The 20,112-nt window shown below is 41.5% G+C and overlaps 3 protein-coding genes across 3 annotated transcripts; 2 read left to right on the top strand and 1 right to left on the bottom strand.

The window, feature by feature from the left end:
* Positions 1-533: 533 nt before the first annotated feature.
* Positions 534-8,203, top strand: fermt1 (fermitin family member 1). The gene is made up of 16 exons (XM_026341706.1): positions 534-610; positions 2,236-2,390; positions 3,134-3,231; positions 3,330-3,465; positions 3,593-3,730; positions 4,357-4,540; positions 4,654-4,756; positions 4,856-4,963; positions 5,848-5,979; positions 6,149-6,198; positions 6,348-6,472; positions 6,621-6,727; positions 6,829-7,053; positions 7,155-7,279; positions 7,375-7,516; positions 7,632-8,203. The coding sequence occupies exons 2-16, from the start codon at positions 2,240-2,242 to the stop codon at positions 7,815-7,817; spliced, it is 2,010 nt and encodes a 669-aa protein (XP_026197491.1). The 5' UTR covers positions 534-610; positions 2,236-2,239; the 3' UTR covers positions 7,818-8,203.
* A 1,926-nt stretch (positions 8,204-10,129) lies between these two features.
* On the top strand, positions 10,130-15,904 carry trmt6 (tRNA methyltransferase 6). Its single transcript, XM_026341709.1, has 12 exons — positions 10,130-10,391; positions 10,618-10,748; positions 10,848-10,957; positions 11,356-11,447; positions 11,551-11,634; positions 11,756-11,880; positions 12,024-12,194; positions 12,425-12,582; positions 12,831-12,916; positions 13,512-13,614; positions 13,907-13,993; positions 14,984-15,904. The coding sequence occupies exons 1-12, from the start codon at positions 10,285-10,287 to the stop codon at positions 15,143-15,145; spliced, it is 1,416 nt and encodes a 471-aa protein (XP_026197494.1). The 5' UTR covers positions 10,130-10,284; the 3' UTR covers positions 15,146-15,904.
* Positions 15,891-19,881, bottom strand: chgb (chromogranin B). Its single transcript, XM_026341708.1, has 7 exons — positions 19,546-19,881; positions 19,341-19,387; positions 19,161-19,251; positions 17,473-18,832; positions 17,166-17,265; positions 16,889-16,999; positions 15,891-16,026 (listed from the first exon to the last, which is right to left on the bottom strand). Exons 1-7 carry the CDS (start codon positions 19,583-19,585, stop codon positions 15,946-15,948), a joined length of 1,830 nt encoding a protein of 609 aa, XP_026197493.1. The 5' UTR covers positions 19,586-19,881; the 3' UTR covers positions 15,891-15,945.
* Positions 19,882-20,112: the final 231 nt, after the last annotated feature.

The raw sequence follows: 20,112 nt of genomic DNA, 5'->3' as shown, positions 1-20,112 counted from the left end.
TGCTTAAACTACATTTCAAAGGTAGCTCCAGGGTGCTGTCACTTTTTCTGTCAGTGCTTAACCAAAGGCCTAACCCAAGTACATTGACTTCATTAACTGGGCTGAGCTGCAAGCTAATTGTTGTCCCCGATTGTATCCCTAAAAGAGTTTTTTCCTTCTTCTCTAGACTAACTTTGCTCAACACTTTGGTAAATGTATGTTTACTACTCGGACACAAACATGTTTTCTCGTGTATATTACGTTATGAATATGCTAAGTTGTCTCAGGTTCATGTTAGCTGATTGCTGATTCCTGAGGCTACCGGCTACAGACAAGCCATCTACAGTCCGTGTCTGGCTGCTAATGTGCTAAAGACTTAACTTAGCTAAAGCTTTATACCCTGATTGAAACTGGTGAAGGTATATCGCACCTGAACGACGCCAAACGACGGGGTGTACGTGCCTGGACTCACCGTGTGTAACACTGCTGTCCCACTTCCGCTTCCGGCTCCACCTCCGTCCACCTGAGGGGAGCGGGGCGGGTCTTCAGACACACGGGGGGTTTTCTTGGTCAATCTGAGTTCACAGCAGATTTCCAGGAATAGCGCACCAGCAGAAAACTTTGAATCGAGGTAAGACTGGGCTCACATTATCGACCTCCACGAAACTACTATTAGTTTCATCCAGCTGCGTTTGATTAGACCCATGTCTCCTTCTGTCTCAGGCCTTTATTGATAGATAGAAGTTGGACTGACACTGTACTTCATGTGTACATATGTGTTTATGTTTATTCCTAAAAACAAATACTCATACTCGTACTTTGTAGTCATTGGCACTTGCTTAAAGTCTTTCCTTTTCGTTTTATTACAGTTTTAGTCATTATGAATGATATAATATAATGTATAACATAATGATATGATATAATGATTAACTAAATATGCATTGTGCTTGTGAATATTATCTATGAGGATGTGATGTGTGTGTGTGTGTGTGTGTGTGTGTGTGTGTGTGTGTGTGTGTGTGTGTGTGTGTGTGTGTGTGTGTGTGTGTGTGTGTGTGGCTGTAATGTAAATTAGGGTGTGGGTGTGTTTTTTTGCAGTGATATGCTTTTTTGTTTTCAAAGCCGTTTTGATATCAAATCAAATATTAAAATGCTTACCTGTGAGATCATACAAGAGCATATTAACTAAAAACAACTAAAGCCTTCACATAGTTAACACTGATTACCTAGAGAGTAGTTAGAATATAAGAGCTCTTTAACATATTTTATGGAAAAAATCAAATTCCCTGTTGTTAGCATTTTAATAAGCCCCAAATTACACCACTGAACCTCCCATCACTTATTGTTCTGTTGTGCAGAACAGTAACATTTTGGGAGTCACTTCATCACACTCCAACACGTCTCAGCAAGTCTTCCTTCTGCCAGTGTGCAATCTCAAACTTTTAACTGCACCCTGCAGTTGTTCAGGGAGGGAGCAGCAAAAAACAGGCCTCCCGGCAACACTTGGCTACCCAGGAGAAATGAAATAGGTATTTCTGTTGATAGTCCCAGTCAAGAGCTAGAATATGTGTTAGAGAGTTGCTGTGTTTTTGTTCACTAGTTTTTCACCGACGTGAAATGAAGGGACATTGGTGCACTGTGTGGAGATTGTTGTTTCCCATGGTCTCAGGATTGATGAGATTCGTGTCCGTGCTCGTCACACATTCCACTGCTGTACCCTCCCTGCTCCTCCTCTGCTCTCCCCTTTCTTACCTGCGAGAAATCTTTCATCTACAGATTACAATCCGTCAGTCCTCCACCATATCTGCACCTTTTAAGTGCAGAGCTGTACGGATGCAATGTGTGTGATACAGATGCAGCCAGTGCGTCTGCCACTCTGTGTGTTTGTTGATATGTTATTTATAAATTGACTGTATTGTATTGACTGATGAGTACTTCAGGCGTTGCAGTGTCATTGCAGAGAGACTGCAGAAGAAACGGAGTGGTAGCCTCTCAGAACAGAAAAAGTGAGATTGCTGCTAAATTGGAGTTTCCTCTGGAGGTTGAGAAACACTTATTACCCTGGCTCATGTTTTCATCCCAGATGTTTCCCAATCTTTGAAACAACAGAAAACAGGAAAAGAATAAGGGTTTGTCCTATTATTTTTCTAATGAGAGGCAGTGGTAGGTAATTCTTTCCAAGGTTCTGGGTTATGTACCCTGTGAACATCCTGTCCATAATCTAGGCATAAGCACAACTCTGTCTTTTCAAAACAGGGCCATGCTCAGAGCAGCAGAGTATGCAGACACATCATGGGAGCTGGTCGTGAAGGTGGATCAAAAAGATGGCAGCGAACCCGAGGAAGTTAAGCTGAGGGTGAAGGGAGACTTGCATGTTGGAGGTCTTATGCTTAAGTTGGTGGAAAAGATCGGTAAGTGTGGGTGAAAAACTGTCATTAGCGCAGTCTGCCTTGTGGGTCAAGTTGCATTTAAAATGTGTAGCATATCATTAAATACTCTTGACAAACATACTGAATGTGGCTGACTATACTCTACATATGTGTAACTACAGTAGTAGATATACTGTGAATAATTACTTGCATTTAAAAGTGACTATTTTACTTTGGTTAAAACTTAACTTAGCCCTACTTTGTTTGCAGCACACTGCTTCAGTCACCACTGCTGCTACAATAGGACTGCCAGTCAAGCCACACCTTTGTTTGTGCTGCCGTATTATATGCTGCAGTGCTATTGTTTAGTCACAGAGCATTGGTTTGTGTAGCCATAGGGGCCAAAGTTTAGCAAGGATCTGACTAACAGCGCTCTACAGTTCCCTATAAACATTGCAGGGCTAATAAAGCACAGTGGAAACTTTAGTACAGTGGTTTAACATGAAACATAACAGATGACTAACTGGCTTGTCATCAACTGAGGGATTTCAGCCCAGCATTATAAAATAATATCAAGTAGTCTCATAAAACCACACTTTAATCATGCACAACGACCTACACAACAGTGTGCACAGGAAGTCTTTGTGATGGATATGAGAAGTAGTAGTAGCAGCTCCACTTCAACACCTTGTAAATGTTATCTTGGGTGTCATTTAAACCTCGAGATGTGACAGTAATATAGTAGGAATAATGGGAGTCGTACGTTTTACTGAATCTATCTGCAGAGGTGCACCAGGACTGGTCAGACCATGCACTGTGGTGGGACAGGAGGCAATGCTGGCTGTTGAAGACACACTGGACCTTGGACAAGTATGGAATTCAGGTAAAAAGTTCTCAAAGCGATCGCTGGAATAAATCAGTACGTGGTCTTATACAGCAATCCTTGGAAGCCTACTGAACACCTGATTTGTTTCTACACAGGCTGATGCTGATCTATTCTACACACCCCAGCACAAATCTTTATTGCTGCAGCTTCCCAATATGAAAACCATCAAAATGTCCGTCAGTTTCTCCAGTGTGGTCTTCAAGACAGTGATAGACATCTGTCGACTACTCAGTAAGATTTACTGTCTTCTCATTACAATAGCCTTTCACCTTGTTTTACTTGGACCAAGAATTAGGACTTAACTTCCTTTCATATTCTTTCTGATCCCACATACCTTCTCCTTTTTACTTCATCTCAGACATCAGGAGACCAGAGGAATTGTCGCTGTTGAAGCGTCCAGAAGATCCAAGCAAGAAGAAGAAGAAGAAGGACATGAACTCACAACTGGATGAGATCTGGGACATTGATTTAGTCAGTGGGGGACAGGCTGGCACAGGTACTGTGAAACACAGGCTGTGGCCGTCACTGGCTGTTGTTAATATTCTATTTTAGTTTATGTTTAAAAAGCAGCTACGATCATATTTAGGTCATTCTTAGATTTATGGTGTCTCTAGTTTGTTATCTTCTGATTAGTGTCAAACCCAATAAAAGATAGTGTCTTTAAAAGTAAGTTAGTTCTGCTGGAGGAGGAGAAGAAATCAATATATAGTGGTACTGGTATAGAGAATTATTCAGATCTGAAGGAGCTGTTCAGGATTTCCCTAACGTCGACTCTCCCTGAGCAGACATTTTGATTTGCTCAGGTGCCACAGCAGCCTAAAAATAACTCTAAAGACCTTTGATCTCTGTTACCTTTAATGTCAGCCCAGATACTACCTTTAAACTTTATCATTCTTTATGTTGTTTTACTCAACCTTTCAGTCAAACTTTAATTCTCACTGTTTCTTCTTATTTAAACTTTTTTTTTTGTTTCACTGTCGATACTATGTGACAGGTAGTTGATCTGGACTTTGGGTAGAAATCACTATGAAATCCCTCCTTTGAAATCACTATGAACACTTTTTTTTAGTAATGATGGTTGTATTTATGTATAATTTATGTATGCTCCATTTTCCCCCAAAGGCTCCATGTACAGTAAGACCATGACAGCAACCTATGACCCAGAGAATGGGATGCCGGTGTCTGCCACCAGTCTCTGGTTTGGAGAAAACCCTCTAGCAGACTGTCAGCCAAATTTGTCACCTCCTGAACTGGCCAAGATGTACCAGCCGCTCTCGCTAACAGATAAAGCAATCAACAATTCAGGGTAGAATCCGAATCCTGTTTGTAACATTTTACATTTGGAACCAGCCGTGTTACATTATTCTGATGATGTTTTTATCTGCAGCCAATCTGACCAGTTGTTGCTATGATTGACAGGTGGTTGGACTCATCTCGTTCTCTTATGGAGCAAGGCATTCGAGAAAATGACAAGCTGTTGCTTCGCTTTAAATACAATGTCTTCTTTGACCTCAATCCTAAAGTAAGGCACAGAAAATATATCAACTGGGGAAAATAACAACAGGACAGTGTTGATTTGAAGTTGTTGAACTAAACTAGAGTGTGTATTTTTGTGTCCTAGTATGATGCGGTGAGGATAACCCAGCTCTATGAACAGGCTCGTTGGGCCATCCTGCTGGAGGAGATAGATTGCACTGATGAGGAAATGTTGATGTTCGCTTCACTACAGGTGGACAATTTGCCATTCCAGCTATGAAAGTGATGCAAGAGGCTGTGTTTAACACTCAAAGCTAGTTAAAATGAGGACAGCTGTTTAGATATAGGGTAATAATAGGTTATATTTCAAATATGTTGAGCTGAAACTGAAGAGGTGGTTGTCCCAGTGTTTTCAAATGGATTTATACTCATGTTTTAGCCAGTGTACATGTTATAATGCAGTTGGTACGTTGAACAACATACATTATAAACAATACTAATAATGTAATACTCCACAACCTCTTGTTGTTATTTAGAATCACAGTGGACTGTAGCTTAGCAATGGAAAAATGCATGGGGAACATCTTTCTTTTCTTTTAGTTAGCCAATAGGAAGTCATCATCTATAATCTGCATATTGTAAAACAGCACTTGAGCAGATTTTTAAAGAAACACAGTAATGTGGAATAAATTATTTTTAAGTAGTAGTAGCTAAGAATATTAGCTACCCAGGAGAGTACATATGGTGTTTAGATCAATGCAAGGACATGTCCAGACATTAGGGAGGTCACACTACAGAGGGATGATAGGAGGGAGAGGTGAAGAAAGAGGAAGAGGAATAGAGACTAATTAGTGGGGAAAGTAGCGTGGTAGAAAATAGCATAATAGCTCCCATTAGAGATATTTGCTGTAAGGAATTAATGATTGCTATGATAACCATTTCTTTAATTTTACAACTGTTAGAACAGTGACTCAAAAATCACAGTGAGATCAGCGTTGCACTCACCTACACATCGATGCTCGTGCCAGCCTCGCATAGCCTCTTAAATCAGTCAGTTGTTTACAACGGCTTGTTGCTTTCTTAAACGTAATATTTGATCACCATTAAGACGCTTTAAAATTTTTCTTTCCTTTTTAGTACCACATTTGTAAACTGACTATGTCGAGTGAACCGCTGGCCCACTCCAATGAACCAGAAATCGATGAAGTAGAGGCTGCCCTGTCCAACTTGGAAGTGACGCTCGAAGGTGGACATGCGGACAAAATTCTGGTAAACACATTTTCTGCACAGTATTTGATTGGTTTTCTGTTCTGTTAGAGTAGAACATCTGTTTTTAAGCTGACGGTGATAGGTAGGCCTCTGATGATTGTATGTGTTAACATGAACGTATCACAGAAGAGGACACAGGATAATTGACTGTTGTTTCTTACGCTCTCAGGAAGACATTACAGACATTCCACAGCTGGCAGATTCCCTTCGGCTGTTTAGGTAAACCACCTACCTTTACCTTTAATTTCCCTTACATGCTGTTTCACTTTAGCCATTTGCTCAGTCTGATAAGTCAATAAACTCTATTTCAGGCAAGTGCAGCAATTTATTATGATATTTATTATTTTTATTTTTCTGTCCTACATCAGGCCCAAAAGACTGACACTGAGGGCATACAAAGAGTACTGGTTTGTTTTCAAAGACACCACCATCTCCTACTACAAGAACAAGGAGGCCGCCAGTGGAGAACCAATAGAGCAGTTTCACCTCCGAGGTCAGAAAAGAGTGACGTGTTAAATGTGTACACGTGACACATCTTTAAACCATCACAGTCACTGCAGTTTTTTTCTGTGCTAGTATCAGCAGATCTGCTGGTTCTCACTGGGGTCAAGTCGATGACATATTTCTTTTTTATTTGACAGGTTGTGAGGTAGTTCCAGATGTCAATGTCACAGACAAGAGGTTCGGCATCAAGCTCCTGCTTCCAGTTGCTGATGGGATGAATGAGGTGTACATCAGATGTGACAATGTAAGGCCCGTGTGTTTGTCTTCAAGCTTATGAGCATTTTCCTGTCATAAATTACAAATTGATTTTGTAACTGTTGCACTGTTGTTTTCCCTCCGCTGCAGGAAACACAGTATGCCAAGTGGAAAGCTGCATGCCTCCTCGCATCCAAGGGCAAGACAATGGCCTACAGCTCCTACAAGACAGAAGTGAAGAACATCCAGTCCTTTCTGAAAATGAAGAGCCTGGCGCCCCCTCCTGGTCAGAAAGCTCCTGACCTTGATTCCATGGAGATGAATGCTGAGTGTTTTGTTTCTCCACGCTATGCCAGGAAGCAAAAGACCAAACAGGTATGTGTAAGAGAGATGTGCAACACCCTTGACTCATCAGTGTTACATGATTGTTATGAGTAAATGTGTTGGCTAAATCTGCCTCTGGTGACTCTGCACAGCTGACAGCACGTATCCTGGAGGCCCATCACAACGTATCACAGCTATCCCTAATGGAGGCCAAGATGCGCTTTATCCATGCCTGGCAGTCACTTCCAGACTTTGGTATCAACTATTACATTGTCAGGTACAGTCCTCAGCTTAAGTTATTTTACATACATTTAAATATGTACATCGTCTTACGGGTGAAAGTCTCATACCCTTATATTTTTTGTTTTTCAGATTCAAAGCCTCTAAAAAGGATGAGATTCTGGGGATCTCGTATAACCGTCTGATTCGTACTGACATGTCCACTGGTCTGCCTGTCACCACATGGAGGTTCGCCAACATGAAGCAGTGGAACGTCAACTGGGAGATAAGACAGGTGGGGGGTCACTCTGCCATATCGTTTGATTTGACCTGACTCTTTGTTGACAAAGGTGGTTTGAGGGGTACTGCCTACAAACTGAATTTTATTAATCCACTGTGTTTAATTCCAGGTGCACATAGAGTTTGACCAGAATGTGTCCATTGCCTTCTGCTGTTTGAGCTGTGACTGCAAGGTGGTTCACGAGTTCATTGGAGGCTACATATTCCTGTCCACACGAGCTAAGGACCAGAATGAGACACTGGATGAGGAACTCTTCCATAAACTTACTGCTGGCCAAGAACAACATAAGATATAGGAGAGCGCTTTTTCAAGTGCAGTGCATGTTACAATGTGAAAGTTTCAGCGTGGCAGCAGCACGCTTGATCACTGAGCAAATCGCTGCCAGGGAAAATTTAATACAGTTTCACAGTTAGAGAAATGGCACATTGTCACTCGGAGAACAACAATAGCATATGCTTTTGTCATTACACGTCCTGCTGTAAACATTCATAACAATGTACCCTCCACTATAAATGTGGTGTCGATGTACATACGGAGTGAAGATTTGTCTTTCTCTTAAAACTTGGATGAACTGATATTTGTAAGATCTATGCTTTTTTTTTTTTTTTTAAACATGAAGAGTCCCCATTTCAAACAGACAGTATGTTTGTAAAAAGCATTAAAGGTTATTTGTAGATTTCATAGCTGGTTTCATGTTGTTGTTTTTTTTGTTTTCATTTGCCAAAACAAACTGTTTACTTTTTTACTGTGAATATTAAACTCATGTTTACTCAGTGTAATAGGCTTTGTTGGATATTTTGGTAAAATATAATTTAAAGTATATTCTACACTTGTATTGTAAAAGAAAACTTAACTCATGGAAGACAAAGAGTCAAACAATGTCATACTTTATTTTGTTAGACTAACTTTGTAACCATAGCTACCACATTGTCAAATGCTGCCACATGGCCTACAGAGAGAGAAGCTTCACACTTCACAGCGACTCTTAAGCAAGCCTTAGATTCGTGAAACACTTCACCTTCGAGGTCAGCTGTTATTCTGATGCTTCGGCTGCTTTTTATAATTCCTTCTGTAATGTTCGATCTTATGAAATAGTATCTGTTTCGCGATATTAACAGGAACACACAATCCCACATTACATTCAAGTATCTCTTAAATATAATTACAAATTGCAACGAACCTAATTTCAGCCACGTTGTTCTGTCTGACAAACGGTCAACAAATAAAGATGTTGACAAAACTTTGTGATCAAATATTACTGTAATGCTAAGTTAATGTAATTATACTAAACATTACAGGTTTGGACTGAGGTCACTATGACTCATTCTAATTGGGACATTTGGAGATTACTTGAGACTCGAGGTTACATCACCTATTTTAGACCAAATCATTATTTCTTTCATTGTGAAGTGTTGAATGCTCTCATTTGCTCTTTTAATAGCCTCACTGCTAAATGGCAATACACTAGTGGTGGGCAGGTGGAGTTGGCACAATGTTAAGAGGCAGTTATAAAACACCAGATTTTGGCCCCATGGTGGGACATGAAACATATCCACCCAGGCTGGGTGATGACGTGGTCACACATCTGCGATGTGTGCACCCAACCTATTAACTGTGATGAAATGCCATCTAGGACTATCATCTCCCACACTGATAAACAGGCTAATAGTGTCATCTTTTATATAATTTGCAGCTTGAATTGAAAATACTGTTTAGAATTTTAATTATACAAAAAGTATAAAAAGAAAATATCAACTTGATAAACAAATCTGAATAGAATTTAATTAATTAAACACATCCGTTATCCCTATGTTTATGGTGAATGGTATGTGGAATCTGTGTCAATATGTTATGACATCTGTGCTTTATTTATAACCGTAGATTTTATAGAAAATATGTGATTGTGTCAAATAACCTTCACTTATTTGACCTAAATTATGTTAGTATTTGTTTCAGCCTATTTTATTTTCTTTGAATTAATGTTTTAATCAATTCCATGTTATTCCTAACTGTGAATTAGGCTGCATGACACACAAGTTATTGAAAAAAGTAACATTCAAAACAAATAGAATAAATAGACAACAAAAATACACAATGTAAAAAGCCAAAGTGTTATCTCTATGCTCCACATTCCTGTCTCTGGCTTGTCTGATGATATTTTATCGATGATACTGAAATCTACTCATCGAGACCATCGCAACGGGCTGTGTTGAGTCATGGCAGCATTTTCTGCAGCTGCCTTGTTGGATTTGAGAGAATGGACATCAAGAGACCGACCTGACCTGCTCCTGGAGATTTTTTATTTAGTTTGTACTGAATTAACAATGTGGGATGTTGTGATGTTTTTACGTGCAGGATTAGGAGGAAAGGAGTTTTCACACAAATTAAGTAAAGTCTCTTTTAATGCAAGCTGTGGACTTGAAGCTTCTGATGGGAGAGACAGAATATTGTAGTATGTGTAAAGAACAATTGTGGGGAAAAAGGCACAGGGGCAGACACATTTATTCTCTCTGAGTGCAGTTGTAAGATGGGCCATTTGAAGTCAGCTGGTGTGTATTTATGAAAGGAGTCCTCCTGGCTGCAGAGGGCAGCATTGTAGCGCCTGCCGGAAATTAACCGCAGAAGAAGTCGCTCGGCGGAGCTACGGAAGCGGTAGCTAACACGTGGGAATAGTAATTCTTCGTTTTCTGCACATACTTCAAGCTAGTGTAGGGACCTGTCAGCTGTCACTCCGTATAACTAGCTGATTTCTCTGCCTTAGCATGGCGGACAACGGACAGGAGGAGTCTCAGTGCAGAATTAAAGAGGGTGACTACGTTGTGTTAAAACGAGGAGATATCTTCAAAGCGGTACAAATTCAACCCAAGAAGTGAGTCAGTGATTGTAAACATGCTCAATCATAACATAACATAACTGCCATATTTCTAGTGATAACGTTGACACTGTATCTTCAAAGTCTTCCTAAATTTGTCACGGACACTATTATACGTGTAAAGACTAACAGTTGATTTTGCCACATCTTTGTACACACGATGCTGACCTTAGGGCTGTAAAATGCTAATCTGGACACTTGTTTTTGTCTGTCTCGCTCACAGGAAGGTGATTTTTGAGAAACAGTGGTTCTTCTTGGATAATGCAGTGGGTCATCTGTACAGCACCACTTTTGAGATCGTGTCTGGAGGGACCCTGCAGCCACAGAGGACCAAGAGCACAGAGAGCTGCAGTGGTGTGTTCATTTATGAATAGATGAATGTTTGACAAACATGCATCACTGCCTGTTACTCTTTCATTTTCACTTTAACATACCTTCATACGTCCTTCCCAGATTCAAAGGAAGCCGGCACAGACAACAGAAACATTGTAGACGATGGGAAATCACAGAAGCTCACCAGGGACGACATTGAGATGCTCAAAGAGCAAGGTCTGAAGGGTCAGGTACATCAATAACCCCGCCATTACATTCGTAACTGGGAAAGTATCACAGTACTGCCAGGTCTGCTTAAAAAAGGACAACACTGACTAAATAAGTGTTGTCTGCTTTAGTGTGTGTCATAGGCATAAATATGAAAATACATAAATGACCAATAATGTTTCACCACTGCTCGTATTTTCCATTATTGCAGTGACTATGTGCCCAAAATCAAATCAGTTAGGTAACTTAAGCTAGAAACCAGGGCTTGGGGCTGATTTCCACAAGCAGAGAAGGGAGGGAAGTAAAAAAATGATTGAGATAAGTGAGTGCATTGTTGGTTTTTGTGTCGTCATAAGAATTTTATCTAAATTATCAGGTTAAAATATTGCAAGTAGATACAGTATGTGTATGTGCTCCACAGGAAATCATTCAGCAGCTTATAGACAACAGCTCCACATTCAGAGATAAGACTGAGTATGCCCAGGATAAATACATCAAGAAGAAAAAGAAGAAGTGAGTCACTGCTAATTATACAACTACATTTTGTTATGGCCTTAAAATAATGTTAGTACACTGTAATTAGTGATATCTGTTGTTACTATCTTGTACTTGCCAGGTATGAAAATACTGTGACCATTTTGAGGCCATCTTGTCGCATCCTGGCTATGATGTACCATGGCCGGGAACCAGGGAAGATCTGGTGAGTCAGCAAACAGTATGTGTGAAAGTTGTCTTTTATAGAGAAGTAAGAGATGATTGTATAAAAGTCTGTGTGTGTGTGTGTGTGTGTGTGTGTGTGTGTGTGTGTGTGTGTTATACAGTCACCTGCGGTATGATACACTTGCCCAGATGTTGACTCTGGGAAACATCCATGCGGGCAGCAAAGTGTTGGTGTTTGAGACCTGTGCTGGCCTCGTGCTGGGAGCGGTCATGGAAAGAATGGGGGGTATGTTACTTCTGTGAACTCTGTTTGACTGCAGTATTTTCACTTTACCTATAAAGAGAATTCATTTCCTTTTTTTGGACTTTCTAAACAAAGCCTTTCCATTTACTCTTTGCACAGTTATCCTCTGTTTCCTCCCCATTCAGGCTATGGCTCAGTGATCCAAATGTACCCAGGAGGTGGGCCAGTTCGGGCGGGTGTAGAGAGCTTTGGCTTCCCTGCACATTTTCACGATACGCTGCATGAATTTCCCATCTGTCATGTCAACGCCTTACTGGCAGGCACACTGCACAGCACTGCCAAAGACCCCAGTACTGGTAGGGCCTGCTTTTTAAAAAAATGTCTTCTACAAGATGTTTATAGACTTGCTGTTTTTAGAAAAATCCGAGTAGCTGAAAGCTAGTACTGAAATGCCCAAGAAAACTGAACATGCATTGCTATGATAAAGACAAGAATAATCTGTTCATTCTGAAAATCAGTCAAAAGAAACATTATTTTTTCTTTATTTGGTGACACTTTTCTGACATATTTTTATTTCACATTACAGATGAAAAGCAGCCCAACATAGTTGCAGACAATGCGCAAAACCAGCTTGAAGCAGCGCAGCAGGGTGGTGCAGAGGAACAGAGCATGGAGACGAGCACTGGTGATGATGCTGACCAAGACCTGGAGAAAAAAGAGAAGGAAAAACGCAGAGAAGCTAAAGTATGCCGACTGTTTATACACAGCAAACTGTTGAATTTTTGATTTGCATTATTATGTTTCATGTTTCTAACAGGAATAAGTAAGTATGTTCATAAACTAAGCAGTTTAAGTGATTTCTCCTTTTTGGAGAGTGAAAGTTTAAGGACGGTACAAAAAGATGGAGACAGAGAGGAACAGAAAGCTAATGATGTCTTAACTACTTTTTTTCTTTCTTCTTCTTCTTCTTCTTTTCTTTTCCTTTTTTTAAGGCTCAGGAAAAAAAAATGAAGCTGGAGGAGAAGCAGAAGAAGTTAGCAGCTGCTGCGTCCCTGCTGGCGTGCAGGAATGCTGATGGGTTGGTCTCAGATTACCTGTATTTTATCAGTCCAGAATTTAGCCGCGCAGTGAACATCTGTAATTATAATAGATCCACAGTGATGAAGAATTGATGAGTGATTAAACTAATAAGTGACTCCATAAAACCTGCTGGCTAAACCACTTGCTTCCTTTGTGGTCACAGTCAGTGATTAGCACATGAATCCTTTACAAGGTTGTACAAAGTGCCTTTACACTTTAGTAGTACAAAATGAAGCGCTTGCTTCATAGCCTCTTTATGATTGATGGATGGAAGTGTTTAAACATATGAGCGTGAAATATAGATATTGATCTGGATGGAATATCGACTTTCCTCAGCATCATAGCAGCTATATCATAAACACTCCCACACAGCCCAATTTCCAAGTCTGTTGTAAATCAGCCTCTTTTACTGACTTTCAGTCAGCTGAACATAATGTGAAATGAACAGCTACAACAGAAAGGTGCTAAATCTTCTGCTCCTAAATCATGCACAGCACCGCTACCGACACATTTCCAATAACAAAGCGTGTCATTGACGGTATAATTCATGTTGGACAGGTTTGCTTGATCATCCGTTTGTTTCCCACGTGCAGGTTAGTTATAGCCAGTCGGTTCCACCCGTGTCCAGTCCTCATGGGTCTGCTGAAATTCCTCTCTCCCTCCAGGCCTTTTGTAGTCTACTCCCAGTACAAAGAGGTAAGAGCATCATGATAAGTTGTTAGCTAGCACCACATCACTGTTGATATCTTCACTGATTGAGGATAATTGCTTATTTTAGAAGAATCTCCTATTACCAGCCTCTGCCCCCAGGTTTTTTTTTTTTTTGCTCAAGAGTTCCGGCAAGAAGTGTCATTACTGTGGCACCCATCACTGTCACCATCAATGAGTTACAATGCCTCTCACCTCCCTGCACCCTGTGTTGAATCTGTTTCTGTGCTGTCTTGTTCTTAATGCTTCTTATTCCCCTGTCCCCCCTTGATCTCTGCAGCCTCTTGTTGAGTGTTACACAAAACTGAAGGAATGTGGTGGTACAGTCAACCTCAGACTCACAGACACCTGGCTCAGACATTATCAGGTAACTTTGTTGTTATTTTTTTTTTTTATTCCTAATATTCTACTACATCTGCCTCAGTCACCACGAACCAAAAGGCTCTGTAGGATCAGAGCTATTAATTAATCCCAGACTTAATCTGACTATTTTCCCACTGCTTGATAGTTTTGTGATTAGCATGTGGCCAACAAAATGATACAGATGTTGATTTAATTACAATTTACAGCACAGGTGATGTAACAAATATTCTGTTCATCATGTCATCTTCATTAATTTGCCAACACACTTAGCTGTTCTAGCTTTTATTGATATGTTTAAGTCATACTTCAGTACAGCAGCTTCTACATTTCAGTCGTAAGTGAGGACGTTTCTCTCACTGTCCAGTGTCAAAGTCTGTTATAACACCAGACAACATAGCATCACCTGCTGTAGGCTGCAGTGGTGTCAACTATCTCGGTGATTATCGACTCCTTCACAGCATCATATGTCCTGGGATATTATTCACTAAGCTCTTTGCTTTAGAAAGATATGTTAGCATCTTACTTTATGCTGACTGATTTATTCCCAAAGTCACAGACTTTAATCTCAGGTAGCTCTCATACAAACCTGACTCAGTGTCCTGCAGCCTCCTTATTGAGTGTTGCAGAAAACTGATATGTGTAGAAAATATGTTTGCTAACATGTGTTTAAAATAGAAATGCTGTGATTTTCTGTTCCAACCCTTTGTTTTAGTATGAAGCATCTACATTTAAAAGAAGGAAATTATTAAAATCCTTCCTGTATGAGTTGCAGCCACGTCTCAGTCACTGATATCAGGACAGACACTCCTCCTGGCTCCTCACCACTTGCTCTTACCAGCTGTATTTGTCTAATGCAGAATTTTACATGAGGCCAGATGAGTTTTGAGTGTTTGTATGCTCACAGATTTTCTCCCTGAGCACATAGTGTTATTTACCCCTGCGCTTCCAGTAGAATTAATGTCTCCTGACTAAATTTGTGTGTGTGCCTCCCTAGGTGTTGCCTAACAGGACACATCCTCTGCTTCTGATGAGCGGGGGCGGGGGCTACCTTCTCTCAGGGACAACAGTTGCCATGGACCACTCCAAACCTGCAGGCTCCCAGCAAGCTGAGGAACCGGCACCAAAGAGACAGAAACTGACAGACACCGAAGGATAAACAAATACAGAAGCGTCTAATCTTGTAAGGGCCTATAGGGAATTTCCTTCAGCATTCACCTCCACTTCTGCTGAACTGATTTGACATATCTGGAATAAGGGAGGCAGCATCTGGTTTGCATTCACCAACCCATTCCCCCTTGTGTATTAAGATCAGAGCGGATGAAGGCATAATGCTGAGGAGTAAACTGTAAACCTGTTTAGGCTATCTGAGCTCAGTTTATGTGTGTTATGTGAGGAACGGGTTGAGAGTATGCCACAGGTTTGTGTTTATGCTTAGTCAGTTAATTTTAGGTTTGTAACTTTATGTTGTCCTTGAAGAAAGTGCCCTTTGTTACATGATCCTGTTGCTTGTGCAGCTTCACTGTGAACGAAATCTGTATTTGCACAGAATTAAAGAAGCAGTACTCAAGAGCCTGACGTGTGAACATTTCATCCCCATTGAGAAATAATCTGACACGTGTGTTTGGTCCCAGAATAACTCTTTATTGGGTGCACACTGAACAAACTCTTCAGAACAATTATTTTAATTATTTGACTCATGTTATTTTCATAATTTCTATGTATATGTATAAACATCAAAGCCATTCCCATGCTGATTAATTTAACATCAAAATATCACAACTACAATGTTGAACAAGTTGTTAAGGTGTATTTGCAAGGCAAGGTCCAGGGTTTTGTTTTGTTTTTTGTCTTTGTTACACTGTAAGCACACTACTGTACATTGGCAGACAAACAGTAAGACAGCAGCTTTTATAAACTGAGAGCTGATAATGTTGTGAAGTTGAAGTCCATTCTTGCTTATGCACTGTTGTCATGCAACTTGGCAGCGATTTTCTGCAACTCCATGTCCATTGCTGCTAGGTTTTCCAGCTCTTTCTCCTGAAAAACATAGTATTTTTAGTATTTAGTATCAGAAACTAGATGGCATCAATTTTTTATGACACCTAAACAATGTACATTTTTCACTGTGCACAGAATAAAATCAGTTTTCTGATGCCTGCTTAAGCATTTGCATAATATGCTGAATAGGTAATTTAGCTTAAACATTCCCTTATTATCCCTCGAGTTGTAGAGCTGTAGAATTACCAAATCACTATGTCTCCTCCTCCCTGATTTGTTTCTCTGCTCCACAATATGTGACAGGATAGCGAGCTCTCCGTGGGCTCCAGCTCGCTTTTTAATGGGCATATTATTACTTTGATTGCTCTGGGAGGCTATAATCATGAGGTTCTTAGTGTGATTACCAGAGCAGTCATAAATCCATTGTGTAGAGAGTGCAAATACAAAAAGGGGACAAACAAGCTGAGAGGACAAGTGCTGTGAAGAAGGACTGATCTGAGCGACGCACTAGTTGTCCGTGTTCATGTCGGGGACTGTTCCTGATGTGCATTTGCACAGATGCACATTCACTGATGCTCTGTAGTTGTGAAGGTTACTCCAGAGATCTCTATGTAGACTAGAGATTTCCATAATGAACTCTGCTGCCAGATACTGTGTATTTACTTAATGCATCACGTGAGATATAAAACGTGAAACACACAAATGTATATTTTCTCAGTGATTGTCTGATTTTAATGCTGCTTTTTAATGCCTGAATTCTGGCTTGTTGGTAGTACTGTGCACCAGTTACGGGACAGTACTCTACGCAGCACTTTGTTTTAGAACCTTGCAGATCTGTGTCATAGAGACACTAAAGGCAGTGAATGCATGTGTGAGTCCTAAAGGTCGAGTACAGTTTTACCTCCTGCGGAGTGAGTGTTCTCTGGAGTGTGCTCCTCTTTGCCTCCTCCTTATTAGAATAGTTGGCCATCTGGTTTATTTTATAGCTCAGCAACTTGGCCAGGTCATCCATCTGAGCAGAAGTAGAATCAGAATTTCTCTGAACAGAACAGTGTGGGGTAAAATCACAGCCATCCACGTTCTTATAATACATTTATGTTGTCAAAGATGCAAACATTTATCAATTATATTATTTCTGTTATGTATATACTTGTAAAGCTGAATCTTTCCATGCATACCTTGTTTGAGGTCGCACTATGTTCATCTGAATCCCTTTTAAACCAGGCAGGATGGTAATAGCCTCTGTAAATCCAGGGATTGCGCTTCTCTGCCAGATACCTGAAAAAACAACCCCAATCAGATTCAGTCCTACCACTAGTTTTACCATCAGCACACGAACACTGCTTAAGGGGTTTGTTTATTTTGTTGTACAAAATTTAGTTTTGATCCCCGGCTCGTATTACTAAAACCCTGCAGTGTTTGGCGTTCCCAGGTGCAAAATACAAGCGTGTAGAAGTTGTTAGATATTATGCAAGATAGCAGTACCTCAAAGCTTCATCCCTGCTCTTTGCAGCCTCTTCATATTCCTCAGAATCACCCCTCTGCTCTTCCTCTTCTTCAGATGAGCCTCCGCCACGCTTGTGAAGTTTCTTTTTATGGTGGTATCGGTGTGTTGGTTTCCAGACGCGCTTTTCCACTTCCTCATCTTTTCCATGTCTTTTTTCCAACCCCCAGTACTCCTGGCTACGCTCCCCATCTTGCTCTTCTCTCTTGTCTTCTGAGAGCTCCTCGTTACGCTTGTGTCTCCTCTGGTGGTACCTGCCGGGCTTCCAGTCTCTTGTTTCTCTTGCAGTATCAAAATCCCAGTACTCTTGGCTGCGTTCTTCTTCAGGTTCCTCCCTGGCTTCTTCTGAGAGCTCTTCGTCACGCTTGTGTCTCCTCTGGTGGTACCTGCCGGGCCTCCAGTCTCTTTTTTCTCTTCCAGTATCAAAATCCCAGTACTCTTGGCTGCGTTCTTCTTCTGGCTCGTCCCTGGCTTCTTCTGAGAGCTCTTCGTCACGCTTGTGTCTCCTCTGGTGGTACCTGCCGGGCCTCCAGTCTCTTTTTTCTCTTCCAGTATCAAAATCCCAGTACTCTTGGCTGCGTTCTTCTTCTGGCTCGTCCCTGGCTTCTTCTGAGAGCTCTTCATCACGCTTGTGTCTCCTCTGGTGGTACCTGCCGGGCCTCCATTCCCTCTTGTCCCTGTCATCAAGACCCCAAGATTCCTGGCTGCGATCGTCATATTCGTCCTCATCTGAGGGTTCATCACTGCGCTTGTGGATCTTTTTCTTGTGGTGGTAGCGATGTGTAGGTTTCCATATGCGCTTGGATCTCTCCTCCTCCTCCTCATTCAAATCTCTTTTGTCTACATCCCAAGACTCTTGGCTACGCTCTTCCTCTGGCTCCTCCCTCTGTTCTCCTAAAGGTTCCTCATCTCGTTTATGTTTTCTTTGGTGGTATCTTCCAGGTCTCCAGTTCCTTTTTTCCCTTTCTTCACCTTCTGTCTCTGATCTCTTGTCGTCCATCCCCCAACTCTCTTGACTGCGCTCGTTATCTTCTGCGTCTTCTTCGCCTCGTTTGTGTTTTTTTTGGTGGTATCTCCCGGATCTCCAGCTGCTCCTTTTCTCTCGCTCTTCTTCCTCTTCGTTCTCGTGTCTCTTGTCCTTCTCATCACCCAGACTCCAGGATTCTTGGCTGCGCTCGTCATCTGGACTTTCTCTCTTCTCCTCCACAGATTTCAGGAGTGCCTCGATGTCTTTTACATCTGCTGAATTTGCCTCGGGCTCCTGAGCTTGACCTTTGATCGCCTCTTTATGTGTTACTAACTTCTCTCCACTCTTCGTGTCCAGTGGGGCGTGTTTAACTCCTACAACAGAACAGGAGAAAGATCAATAGAAGTGTAATAATCTACCCAGAACAGCTGTGGGGCACAAGTTATGGGTCGGTCATTAGATTTCAGCCTCGAACAAACTGATTATGCTCTGCTCTAGTTTCATATTTAGGTTAAAATAAAAGCCTGCACCATGAAAGAACTGTATATTTTCTTCAGTAGAGAAGTGGCATGAAAACAGTGACCGTGATTCTCTTTAATTCCTGATTATGTCACAGGCTTGTAGTGTATCTGCTTTTATCCATCTGAATTTGTCTCCTCAGCTCCCAGTAAACAATAAGCAGATCCGGCTTGTGCTACAAACCTGCTTGGAGAATGTCTCTGCACTCCTGATCCAGCTGGGAGTCCGGGTTGGACAGAGCTTTGGACAGGACTTCAACCAAACACCGTTTAACCTGCAGAAATGAAATCAGCAGAACTGTGTTGATCTGTGCTGCATGTTTTCCTCATGACTACTCTTTTTAACTTAATCATATGAACCTACCACGTCTTCTCTTTGTCCTTCTCTACCCACTGGAAGCGCTAGATTTTCTGCAACAGAACCAAGTATTCAGGTTAAAATAGGAGAGTTTCAAATGAGGCTGCAGAAGGAAACTGATCACATGCGTTCAAGTGCGGGGAGTCGTCGGTGTCTCTGTCCGTGGTCCTGAACTCAGCTCACCAACTTGCCTTGTGGCCGGATCACCTACCTGTCAGCAGACAAGCGACGAGGACAAAAATGAGCCTCATCTTGGCGAGATGAGGACCAGTCCAGCCAAATGTGAGGAAGCGACTCCCGTCCGTCCGAAGAGGCAGGAGAGAGCTGCGCTGACTGGGCGCCTGCTGCTCTGAGGTGTGGAGCAGAGGAGCGCCTCAAATACTGAGAGGAGTGGGCTGGAGGAGCGTGGGAGGAAGGCTTTAGGCTCTGTTACTGTCATGACTCATTAGACCTGCAAGGAGAGAGACTTGAGTGAAATGTGAGGCACGCTCGATGCCAACGTTTGGTGGAAAAGCGCGTTGGTAATCTCGTTGCTGTCAAAGCCGATTCAGGTGCCAGTTTGAAGGGGTTTGCGAGATGTTGGGGTCAGAGTTCGCGGAGCGTGTTTGAGCTTGATGCCATGAGACAGATGCTTGAGGACAGACAGGTACAGAGGCGGACGGATCAGATTCACCCACTCCTATGCGCTCTGATCCTGCTCTTCCAACTTTATGAACAATTCTAACAGTGTTTTATTTTTCTGTGCAGTTGTTATTCTTCTGCTGAAATGCATTATATT

This window comes from Anabas testudineus, chromosome 24, assembly GCF_900324465.2.
Source record: "Anabas testudineus chromosome 24, fAnaTes1.2, whole genome shotgun sequence".
Classification (NCBI taxonomy): domain Eukaryota; kingdom Metazoa; phylum Chordata; class Actinopteri; order Anabantiformes; family Anabantidae; genus Anabas; species Anabas testudineus.
The sequence above is the reverse complement of the archived record's forward strand: the minus strand, read 5'-3'. Positions and strand labels throughout refer to the sequence as shown.